Source organism: Myxocyprinus asiaticus, chromosome 40, assembly GCF_019703515.2.
Source record: "Myxocyprinus asiaticus isolate MX2 ecotype Aquarium Trade chromosome 40, UBuf_Myxa_2, whole genome shotgun sequence".
In the NCBI taxonomy this organism is placed as follows: domain Eukaryota; kingdom Metazoa; phylum Chordata; class Actinopteri; order Cypriniformes; family Catostomidae; genus Myxocyprinus; species Myxocyprinus asiaticus.
In genome coordinates this window covers 21187824-21200590 of record NC_059383.1, presented here as the reverse complement: position 1 = coordinate 21200590, position 12767 = coordinate 21187824, and the positions used below count along the sequence as shown (strand labels likewise).

Genomic DNA, 12767 nt, shown 5'->3' with positions numbered 1-12767 from the left:
TGGTCTCCCCTATAGTAAGTCTTTGAATCTTTCCTTCTAGTTTCCTTCTCAATTAGTGAGAATTCCTGGCCCGAGACCCTAGAAAGAATGTGCATGCAACACAGATATGCATCACAACCCAGATGTCTACACCTAAAGACAGCTATTATAAAAGTTCACCATTGTTCACTAGTTTGTTCTATGAGACGTCGATTCATTTTCCAGGATTTTCTAAAAATACCTTTTCCCTTTAGGGGGGTTTCTTGTTTCCTGTGTTTGTTAAGTCATTCATAACAGTGCAGCTATTGTTCACTGTGTGCACAGATTTGGAAGCACACTGCCAAAAGAAATAAATTCACGTCATACCCCTATCATTGCATGCTTATTGCATTAAACCCTTCAGGATCTCATGTTTGGCATTTTGGCAAGGTTTCTCCAACAAACAACCAAAAAATGTCAGATGTCCATCTGAAGCAGCCGAGGCCAACCTTATTACAAAATGACTAAATGAAAATAAACAATCAAAAAAAAAAAAAAAAAAAAAAAAGAAAAGTAATTAAAATAAAGATAAGAAAATACTTTTATATTTAGATCATATGATGTAGCCTACATATTTTGAGTTTTATGCACTACAGTAATGCATAAAACACATAAACGTTTTATTTAACAAACATTGTACTGATGGAGGCTGCAGGAAATATTTAATCACTTTTCCTGCTACTTTACCTGTGTCAGATTCTGCAGACATGTTTCTGGCCACTGATCTGGTCTTTTCCTTGCATCCCTGTGCAGGTATGGAGCACCTAATAAAGGAGTTGAGTCTGCTGCTGAAACTGCTGGAAAGTGAGAGTGTGAGTTCAGCCACAGCAGAGAAGATGAGCGTGGTGAGGAACCTGGTTAAACAGCTGCAGCCATCTGGTGAGACAGAGCACCAAATACAGAACAGCTGAGGAGGCCGTTTTGGCCGTGGCCTTGCTAAAAGACCATTCACACTCACACGTGAATGTTTATTGCTTACAGTATGTGAATGAAGAAATTAATGGTCCAACGCACCAGACTTACTTATGGTAGAGAAACACTTAAATCAGTGTTTTACCAGCAAAGTTCCTCCAGTAGTATGGATTTCTGATTGTCCTAATGACATTCTGTTGCATTTGAATATGTTATGCATGTAAATTTTTGTAAAAGGGGTAGATGGTTACTTAAGAAAGCACACATATAAGCATTTGTAAAGGTCATAAGCCTTCCACTCTGCGAAGTCATAACATTTGTAGATATGCATTTATTTATTTTATTTGCTTTGCAGTGAATGGCTCTGACTTCATATACATGAACACATCTCTCTACGGAAATGGTACCAGCTTTGTTGAATCATTGTTTGAAGAATTTGGTGAGTTTGTACATGTGTCTTAAATTAACCATTTTGTGCATTGCATTTTTATTGCCTTTGACTGTTTTTTAACTGCTCAACAGTACCTAAAACACTTTCACTTATCTTGTAATAAGGGTTACTAAAAATTGCTGACTAAATGCCAGCATTGTTCATTATAATCATATTCCTAGGATGTAAGATAATATACAGTACATGTATTATAAGAAGCCAATTTTTGGTGTGTTGTCAGATTGTGACCTGCAGGATCTGAGAGACTCCTCTGAAGAGATGAAAGATGTGGTGCAAGAAGAGACATCCAAACACCTGCCCAAACATTCGGTAACAGAATCCATTACAAATGCACTCATACAAAATGCAAGCTGTAAAAATTTTTCAAACAGATAGCCTGTCGGGATGCCCAAACAAATAGAGCAATGTTTAAACAGAGCCACAGTATTATGGAAAACCGATTTAGCTTTTAATGCACCTGGCATTACTGGTTATAATTGTATTTGTACTAGTAATAGCTCATTCTGATATTTAAATTAGAGAGCTCTATAATTGATTTTTTACTAGTAAGAATTCCAATTACAGAGCTTTCTGTTTGCATTTTTACGTAAGAATTCCTATTACAGAGCTCTCTATTTGCATTTTTACTAGTAAGAATGCAATTGCAGAGCTCTACAATTGAATTACAGAGCTCTGCAATTGTATTTTTTACTAGTAAAAATTAAATAATAGAGCTCTGTAATTAGAATTCTTACTAGTGAAAATGCAATTATGACGACTAATGCTGGGAACATTAAAAGATAATTTGGCCTTCCATACAGTGTTGACACTTCGGGAAAATCAGCCTACAAGTGGCTAACTTATATTTGTCTCTGCATACTAAGCTAGGATTGGATCAAATATTTTTATATAGAAAAAACATTGCACAACTCAGCTTCTACAGCATTAATATCACTAGTTTTCACACCATTTTGTATTAAATGTATTAAATGAAATTAATTTATTGCATTTCAGAGTCCTCCACTTCCTACCACACCTCCTCCTGATGATTACTATGAAGAAGCCGTACCGCTCGGACCGGGCACAATGCCCCAGTATATAACCACACGCGGTGAGTACAAACACACACACAAGCCTGAGATGGCTCAACAATGGCTAGTTAGAAAACGTAACATACTGTGTCTATTCACCAGGCAACTCCAGTCGTCCAAACTCAATAGAGGATGCTTATTACGAAGATGCTGACAACAATTACCCAACAACCCGCCTGAATGGGGTCCCAAAAAACTCCTGTAAGGAACCTGTGCAACCACACTTGTTTGTTATGCATGTGCACATCCAATATACTATATTTGTTTTAACAGTAGCTCATTTCAACAGACAATGATTCAGACGCACTCAGTAGTTCCTATGAGTCGTATGATGAAGAGGACGAGGAAGTTAAAGGCCAAGAGAGGACGCACCAGTGGCCCTCAGAGGAGAGTCCAGTGGGCCAAATGAAAGACTGCTGCAAATGTGCTTTTCTGCTGCGCAAAAAACGCTTTGGTCAGTGGGCTAAGCAGCTAACGATCATCCGCGAGAACAGACTTCAGGTGACTCACACTGGGGAACAGGAATGGACTGGGTCTGAAAAACAGCCCGGCTCATCACAACCCATTGCGGATAACCCCGCATTATATTAGCTATCGCGTGCATATAATACAAACTTGACTGCTGTATTTCATACACTAAAAGGGTAACCTTCAATTGTTACCTTAAGGATCTATTTCTACTTGATCTGACCTTTAAAATTTGTTTTGCTGGTGTAGCCTAATGTAATCAGGTTGATTAAGTGGTGTTAAATATATTTTCTGACTTGAATATATCCAGTTAATTAAGATGTTACCACATGATGCATATTTTAGGTTAACTTTTTTCAGTGTAGTTGATATATAGGTCTATAATTTTCACTATATTTAAAAATGTCTTAAATAGCAGTTTATGCATTTAAAGGCAACACTTTTAAATTACAAAATGAATATAAAAATCTCAAAATCTTATACTGTGTAGTAGATAGGTATTTAGGGACAATCTAGGTGTTAAATGCATCTGAACACATTCAGAACACATTTAGAAACAAATTGTACATTTGGCCTAAACATGGCGTATATATTTTCTCTGCAGTGCTTTAAGAATCCCAAAGATCGTTCTCCACACGTTGACCTCCCTCTGAATCTCTGCAATGTGATCTATGTGCCTAAAGATGGACGTCGAAAGAAGCATGAGCTTCGTTTCTCCATGCCAGGAGGAGAAGCTCTAGTTTTGGCTGTACAGAGCAAAGAACAGGCCGAGAGCTGGCTCAGGGTGCTTCACCATAACCTCAACATTTAATCTCTGACCAATATGTAAAGGTTAATGCACAGTAAGCGAAATCAACCCAGGCAGGGTGATTAGGTCACCCTGAAAGCCAGTCATTATTATTTAGCAATAATGACTTTTTTTGTTCCCTCTAATTACATGGCTACTGATCAAAACAATTAATAAATAGACATGAAATAATGATTTGAGTTGAAAATATTTGATTATATGAGAGAAAAAGAGACCACAGAGTGATACAGGAGACATGAAACTAGCACAGGTATGTAGGCCTGGGGCAACAGTCAGTGTAGCGGTCATCATATATACATATTTAACTGCAGAATGCCACAACTGACCAATCAGAATCAAGTATTCCAGTAAACCGTGTTATAACAGTGGTTAGTTAATCCACAGAGTTTAGATTAGAGTTGATCATCTGTTGTTCTATGAGAGTTGTTTATTTATTGGCTGTATGCCTCATGTCTTTGGTTGAATTGTTTCTCATTTGATCATTAAATCTCTGTAGGTCATTCAGGAAGTTTGTAATCTGGCAAGCAACACAAATGGAAAAGAGAGCTCATCCTCTCCTATGATCCTGCGAAAACTAGAGCTGGATAAGGCAAGTCTGAAAGTATGGCTAATATCCTGCTGCCCAGAGGAAACTAGACAACACTGATACTGATTGCAATGTTCATATGAACATAACCATTGTAGTGATCCCTATAATTGTTCTGTGTGTTTGTTGATTATTGCAGATGATGTCACCAGATAAACATACTTCAGATTCTGACAGTGGAGCAAATGGAGAAATTACACGAGAAAGCTGTGAGAATGGTATGGACACAGATAATGACTTGAGAAAATAAGCTCTGTGCTTAGCGAATGCTTCTGGGGTGACAGTCAGTTTTTCAGGTGCAGCACATTTCCTCTTGTTAGTTTTGTGATGTCACCCTTGAACAATGGCAATAGGAATCCAGGAAGGATATAGCTGCTCTGTGCAGTACTTTCTCTGTCTTTGAGGTGTCCTGAGGTCAAAGTTTGTTTCATAACTCCCGTTTTTGCTTATTTTTTCAGGTTGCGTAGGGCAGCACTTTTCAGTTGGTTTTGTTCAGGACCCAAATTTTACAATGGACAATAATTGGCTACCTAACACAATTCCTAAACTGTTTAATGTACAATACTGAATGTTGAATTTTGATGGCTTCATGCTCTTAGCAGCCAATTATTCACAGCACAAAACAAATTATGGTCTGCACAAACCATGTTTATCCTTGTTGCAGGTGAGCCTATATTTAACTTAGTATATGGTCCTATTCTTTTTTCTATTTCTTTTTTTTCTCCTTTACATAGTTTTGTTCATGGTTTTTGAGGATAAGGGCATGTAATGCAACCTGTCCATGTTGGCATCTGCCTAATTTGACTGGCATCTACCAAGTGACAGTTTGATTGAAATGAGTTTGATTGGAAGCCTTGACATTACATGACATTTGCATTTATGCATTTGACAAACACTTAATTAAAAGCAATTTACAGTGAATTGTGTGTTCCCTGTGAATTGAACCCATAACCTTTGCGTTGTTTGCACAATGCTCTAACAGTTACCAACTATTACAGTAAGTGTAAAAATCTATTTATTTTGCTATCCTTACTATGCATAGTTATAGTTGTAAATTATTGTATTATTTGTATTTAACAAATACAATCCTACTGTCCGCGACCATATCAGAACAAACATGTGACCGATATTTGGGTCACGACCCACCAGTTGAGAACCACTGCTGTATGTTATCAAGAAGTCTAGATGAGCTAACGTCACTAAGCCAAATCTCCAGCTTTTGTAAATTTCCAACAACAAGTGTTGCCGATCCTGACATCTCACAGATTAAAATCACTTAAACCAGATGTACTCTAAAGTGTCCTGTTTGTTTCATTATTTTTTTCAACTCAACATTCTTAAAAAGGAAGTCAAAGACTGTTGGGGAATGGGATCCAAGCATGTGTTTCATATCTTGTTCTTGCTCTGTGTGCATCCTCTTACAAAGCATTCTGTGCTTGTTCCTGTAGGGAAGGGCAGGAAGGGGACATTCTATGAGCTGACTGGATCTATGAGTCGAGCTGCTGGCAGAAAAATTAACCGAATCATCAGTTTCTCCAAAAAGAAGCAGCCCCTGCCAGGCGAGACCAACACGTTCTCCAATCTCGATGACAATCCCCGTTGTGGTGAGGGCACAGAAACCCATCTGGGCTTTTGCAAGTAGCACGTAACTATTCAAGAAATGTTACAGACTTTTCTGAAGGCTCTGACTGGTTCTATGACGTATTTATAATGAGTTCTTTTAAAAAGTCCCTTTAAGGCAAGTCACTTATTCATCCAGACTGATCACTGTGAATTCAGCGACAAGAGGTTGAAAGTTCTATTTTGTGCTTACCAAAATTTGAACCAGTGCCCCAGAAGCTGGAAGTGTTGTGAAATGTCCACAGGGTGGCGCTGCAAACGAGTTGTATATTTAGTTGGATATGATGTGATACCACCAAAAAGAATGCATATTTAATTAATCCTAACCCAAACCCCAACCCTAAACCTTACCATCATTGGAGTAGAAAGGTAGTTTTAAAGGAAAAAATGTAACATATGAATTGCGCTAACCATTGTTTATATATACTCGATTACTTTCTGGTTTCCATTGGACCAGAACCTGTGCCTCATTGATTGCTTGCACAACATGCTAGTGCCTGATGGGAAAGTAAGCACATTTAAATTGATGCAAAAATGTCTGATGGGGTATGGCGTTTGTCAGTAATTCAGGAGATGGGGGTCAATTTCAGGGAAAATGAACATTCGTAAGCAGCATGTTGATTTCCCATGGGCAGTTATTTCCAATCATACAAACAACACTCCTATCTACCTGAATGGGGAAAGACCGAAATCTCAAGAAATGTTGGTCAAGATTTCATTCAGATCAAATCAGTAATTATATATTGTGCTTCTTTAGCTCAAACAATGCTACAGAAATGTTTTTCAGGCTGGACCAGCTAATGCATATGCACATTCATGAGTAATCAAACAGGAGATCCAGTCCTACAGCCACGATTTTAGTGTTATGATGCTACTATCAAAAAGGCGGAACTACAGCCACCATATTTTTGCGTTACAATTTTTCTAATTCATATACAGCATATACGAGTTGTCTGTCTCCTCCCCTCATAATGTCTTTGGGTGTTACTCTTGCTAGGCTACTTGAATGTTCTGGTGAACCAATGTTGGAAGGAGCGTTGGTGTTCTGTGAGGAATGGAACACTTTATCTTCATAAGGACAGAGGGGACATTCACACCCATGTTAACTCTACAGCCCTTCATGGTGTAGAAGTCTTACCTGGTCTTGGGCCCAAACACCCTTTTGCCTTCCGCATCATGCGTGGCAGCACAGAAGTAGCAGCCTTGGAGGTAATAAAATGGATTTTCATAAGAGGTCTTTATGTAGGATCAAAATATGGGTCGTTCTTTAATATTGTAAACCTGTGTCCATGACAATAAGGCGAGCTGTTCAGTTGAGATGGGTCGCTGGCTGGGGGTTCTGTTGGCTGAAGCAGGCAGTGCAACCACCCCTGAGGCGCTGCATTATGACTATGTGGATGTGGACACTATCAGCAGCATCCAGAATGCAGCACGGCACTCTTTTCTGTGAGTAGAACTGAGTATACACTGCTGTTCAAAAGTTTGAAGTCACTTGACCGAAATGTTTCTCATGATCTTAAAAATCTTTTGATCTGAAGTCGTATTCTTAAATGTTTAAAATTCATTTTGTAGAAAAAAATATAATTGTGCCAACATATTAATTTATTTCATTACAAAACTAAAATTGTATTTAAAATTGATATGAAATTGATGACTTTGACCGAATAATAAAGAAAAGCAGCCAATAAGTGCCAGGCATGGATGGGACCTCCTCCAATACTGTTTAAAAAGCATCCCAGGGTGATACCTCAAGAAGTTGGTTGAGAAAATGTCAAGAGTACATGTCTGCAAATTCTAGATAAAGGGTGACTACTTTGAAGATGCTAAAATATAACACAGTTTTGATTTATTTTGGATTTTTATAGTCACAACATAATTCCCAGTTCTATTTCTGCTATTACATAGTTTAGATGACTTCAATATTGTTCTAAAATGTGAAAAAAATTCAAATAAAGAATAAGTAAGTGTCCCTAAACTTTTGACTGGTAGTGTTTTTAGCATGGGGTGTGATTTACAATCTTTGATTGTCAATGTTTTTATACTAATTCTGTTCAATTCCATTCTTTGATGCCATAGCTGGGCGACCTCCTCCAGCAGCGTCTCCACAGACCTGCGGACTTACGACGAAGTTCCCTACGAAAGTGTGCTGGTAAGGTGCAATAGTAGCAGATAAATTGGAATGATGATGCTTTTCAGTGTTTTTGAAATGTTCTTAAAAATATTCAGTTTAGTAGAAATAATTGTGACTTATTTGTTGAGGCCTTTTTTCTTTATAAATATATTTCCCTGACTTATGTATTTGTATACTTGCATGATCAAAGAGCATTATGGAAATTCATAGTGTTTATTGTGAGTGGGAGGTTACTTGGAGCTTGATGACTTCTGAAGAACAACTTCAGTCCTGCTGAGTGTTGTTTTTGCAATCCAGCAAACAAACTCCTCTGTACTTGGTGTTTTAGTCTGAAGGCAGCAACAAAAGCAGCTATGTCATTGCTGTTTTAACCTAGTTTACTCCCTATTTTTGTAGTAGCATTTCTTCCTTTGTTGGCGTGAGTTCATATTGTGCAAGTCTGTGGTAAACAGTCTTTATGATATGTCTAGTCAGCTACAAAACTTTCGACATTGCATGCACATTCTTTCTAAAACAGGAACTTTTAAGTAAATCCTTTTTAAGATCATTGTGTAATCTCTAAGAAAATATAAACACAAACTGTAATTTCCTTTCGTTAACCTCTACTCCATCTCCCTCGCTATCCTGCAGGTCGATGAGACACAATCTAAACTGAAACGTTATTCCTCAATGTCCAGTGTGGATACTGCAAAGGCTGACACACAAGTCACAGTAAAGCGACATGGTTCCTGTAAGTCTATTTTCATTGGCCTGTCACTGTTGACAATTTAGTTGCCATTTGAGTTCCATCTCTAAAAGCAATCATTATCATAACTTTACTGATGTGAGACATGATGAAAGTCCATTCATGACCAATTTTGCATTCTTGTTTTTGTATTGTAGCTGTGAATCATTATGGTAAATATGGAAAGACGAGGGCAGAGGAAGATGCAAGGCGATATCTCACTGAGAAAGAGAAGCTAGAGAAAGAAAAAGAAATTATCAGGAAGAGCCTGCTGTCACTACGCAAAGAAAAGAAGGAGGTGAAGGAAAGGCTGAAAAATGCAACAGGTGACTGAATCTCTAAAAGAACTGACTTGTTAATTACACAGTATTTTAGGTTTAGTGTTAGAGAGTGCCAACCAGTAACATATAAAATGGTTGGTTCCAATTTTTAGGTCAATATTAGGGGTGTTAACATTTGCTCTAACAATGATTCGTTTTGATTACTCAATTCTCAATTCTTTGATTCCTTTATTAAATTGTGCGATGCATCATGAAATCTGAAATTCAGTCATGGATTGGGTAGATTTGAGTATTTTGGCATGATTCATAATTATTTTCAAAATTATGCTCCTCACCTCCTGCCTCGGCCACTGTTCCATTGAATGGTTCTGCACTGGAAGTAAGTGGGTGTCTGGATTTGGTGGATTTTTGCTACTAAAAATAGGTCAATAGTTGTGTTCTGGATAATAAAGGAATGTGTAATCCATTGGGTATTATTATAGAAATTATAATAGATTATAAACTCTGTAGATGATGCATTGGATTTTCATTGTGTGATCAATGAAATTTGATACATGAATTTAACACCCCTAGGCAATATTAATTACTGGCACTTCTTGGTGGTTGGCGCCACCTGCTGACAAAATCCCCAGTTTATTCATTATGGGATGTCATGGTCATTGTACATATAGTATGTGAGCTGTTCATTTGCAGGGTTGGGGAGTAACGGAATACATGTAACGGGATTATGTATTTAAAATACAAAATATAAGTAACTGTATTCCACTACAGTTACAAATTAAATCATTGGTAATTAGAATACAGTTACATTCAAAAAGTATTCTGATTACTGAAGAGATTACTTTGCATTTTATTGTTATATGTTTCATTTAATATTTAGTCCTTTCAGATGGAAAACATTTATACATATAAATGATGCGATCCAACGTGCATTTGAACAGCAGTGAAACACTTTCTTATGATGTGTTACATTCATACAAGCAGACAGAGAAGTAAGTTTGAAGTAAGTTTGGAGCAGAAGAAACAGAAATAATCCTTGTGTAAATTGTCAGCTTTACGCTAAGCTAAAATGTTATTTCTAGCCATTTTACATGCGCACGTTACCAGGCACGATCATATTTTTTATCAAGAAAATTCACGTTGGATCATAATTTCTTTTTTTCTAGGTAGACCTTTGATATTAGGGCACAAATCATATTCTTGATAATAATTTTTGTATTGTTTTCCTGTAAAAAAAATCAAAAAATCCTTAAAACAAGATCAATTTGATTTATTTTGTTTTAGAAACAACACTGCACAAGATATTTCGGTTTTTCAGAGAATGTATTTTTAACATGTGTATTTTGTCTTACTATACTGCCAGAGTTTTTATAGTCAAAACAAGAGAAAAAATCTACCAGTGCTGAAGAATAATCCAAAGTATTTAGAATACGTTACTGACCTTGAGTAATCTAACTGAATACGTTACAAATTAAATTTTACAGCATGCATTCTGTAATCTGTAGTGGAATACATTTCAAAAGTAACCCTCTCAACCCTGTTCATTTGATATTATATAATGATGATATATAATTTGATAATGTATTTTTATGCAATTCTGTATTCAAACAGATAAGCAGCAGAAAGCCATGGAGCAGCAACTGGCCCAACTGGAAGAAAGCTGTCATCAGAAGGAAGCTGAGCGTGTAGACCTGGAGTTGCAGCTCACGGAGGTGAAGGAGAAACTGAAGAAGTCTCTGACTGGAGGAGTGCTGGGCGCACCTGTGGAGAGCAAACCCCCCATAAAGGTACCTGCCCAAAAAACCTTTAAAATTATGCTAGATGAAAACAGACTGAGCTATATTGTTTAGACTCTGATATGCTTCATCCCACTTTATCTTCAGAGTAACCTGATGTTGCATATAGTGAAACTAATATAATATATTTAATACTTTTAGGTCTCAGTTAAGAAAAAGGAACATGTACACAGTGACCCGAATGTACCTGTCAACTGTGCATCTGAAATGAAGAAACGTCCCCCATCTATCTATGCATCCACCAAAGGAAATGTCATGCAGAAAGCAAAGGTATACAGCTTAAAGGGATAGTTCACCCCAAAAATGAAAATGTTCTCATCATTTACTCACCCTCATGCCATCCAAGATGTGTATGACTTTCTCTCTTCTGCTGAACACAAACAAAGATTTTTAGAAGAATTTTTCAGCTCTTTTGTCCTCACAATGCAAGTGAATGGGTACCAAAATTTTGAAGCTCCAAAAGCACATGAAGGCAGCATAAAAGTAATCCATATGACTCCAGTGGTTAAATCCATGTCTTCAGAAGTAATTGGTGTGGTTGAGAAACAGATCAATATTTAAGTCCTTTTTTACTATCAATCTCCACTTTCACTTTCACATTATTCTTCTTTTGTTTTTGGCGGTTTGCATTCTTCATGCATATCGCTACCTACTGGGCAGGGAGGAGAATTTATAGTCACCCACACCTATCATATCACTTCTGAAAATATGGATTTAACAACTGGAGTCTTATGGATTACTTTTATGTTGCCTTTATGTGCTTTTTTGAGCCGCAGAGTTCTGGTCATCATTCACTTGCATTGTATGAACCTACAGAGCTGAAATATTCTTCTAAAAATCTTTGTGTTCAGCAGAAAAAAGGAAGCTATACACATCTGCGATGGCATAAGAGTGAGTAACTGATGAGAGTATTTACATTTTTGGGTGAACTATCCTTTTAACAGTGATCTAACAGGTCAAATTAAAATACAAAACAGTTGGGGAGCCTTAAGAAATGATAACATTTATTCTATTCTGCTCTGCTCAATTCTATTTTTATACAGGAATGGGAGTCAAAGAAGGGGATGTAATTATACCGCTGTCATCAAAGTTGTCTGAAGATCTACGGCTTAGACTGCCTTCAAGTTTCTTAAAGCAAAAAGAAAGTCTGTCAAAACATTGCACTTATCTAAAACATTTTTAATTGGAAAGGACAATTAAACAACTTTAAGGCAAATATGCTAATATATTTGATTGTAGTCTGTATGTGAATAAAATTAATGTTAAATAATTACATGAAAGACAATAAGGATAAGGGAATGTTTCAGAAACAAAGTGTTTTGTAAAAATCTATTGTTAAAATGTGTGCCTGACTAAAAATTCTGTGAAGTTTTTGTTTTATCTTTTAGCCATATAATGTCAGGATATTGGTTCCTGCTGATTTCTATGTTCAGTACTGAGATACAGTGTTAACATTTTTATATACTATATAAAACTGAACTACATTCAAAGGATTTACCCCCTTTATATTCAGTATATTTAAAAAAAAAAACACTAGGGCACTTAATGTACCAAATTTATTTATTTCTACTTTGTAAATAAATCCATTTGAATGGAAATTATTTTATTTTTCTTTTTGTCATTTTATTGTAACATGAATATTTGTGTTTTAAAAAATTGTTTTGTTGGAGTTCTGTACAAGTAAAGGAATAAACACCTTATTCACAGCAGCGCCATCTTTGATTTGGAATGACAGTGAGGTTGTGATGAATATACGTACAGTCTCTTCAGCGCTGCACTGCAGTTTAAAGTGTTATTGGATCAATCTGCGGAATAAACATTGAAAAAATTTATTTTCAAGAACACTAAGTATACAAAAAACTCAAGACAACATGAGTTGTGCAAATCAGATGAGATTAGGAG

At 36.6% G+C, this 12767-nt stretch overlaps 1 protein-coding gene across 2 annotated transcripts in view; it reads left to right on the top strand.

Moving 5' to 3' along the window:
• The window catches only part of LOC127431158 (actin filament-associated protein 1-like 1), a 29299-nt gene extending 16833 nt beyond the window's left edge, over positions 1-12466 (top strand). For both annotated transcript variants that reach the window (XM_051681447.1, XM_051681446.1), the window contains exons 2-19: positions 772-897; positions 1286-1369; positions 1602-1690; positions 2375-2471; positions 2554-2652; positions 2741-2952; positions 3524-3703; positions 4224-4316; positions 4453-4531; positions 5762-5917; positions 6931-7142; positions 7234-7379; positions 8010-8082; positions 8695-8794; positions 8947-9114; positions 10681-10856; positions 11007-11135; positions 11909-12466. In XM_051681447.1, coding sequence (XP_051537407.1) covers positions 772-897; positions 1286-1369; positions 1602-1690; positions 2375-2471; positions 2554-2652; positions 2741-2952; positions 3524-3703; positions 4224-4316; positions 4453-4531; positions 5762-5917; positions 6931-7142; positions 7234-7379; positions 8010-8082; positions 8695-8794; positions 8947-9114; positions 10681-10856; positions 11007-11135; positions 11909-11935 — 2246 coding nt within the window. In that variant the 3' untranslated portion in view covers positions 11936-12466. The remainder of the gene's footprint in view (positions 1-771; positions 898-1285; positions 1370-1601; positions 1691-2374; positions 2472-2553; positions 2653-2740; positions 2953-3523; positions 3704-4223; positions 4317-4452; positions 4532-5761; positions 5918-6930; positions 7143-7233; positions 7380-8009; positions 8083-8694; positions 8795-8946; positions 9115-10680; positions 10857-11006; positions 11136-11908) is intronic.
• Positions 12467-12767: the final 301 nt, after the last annotated feature.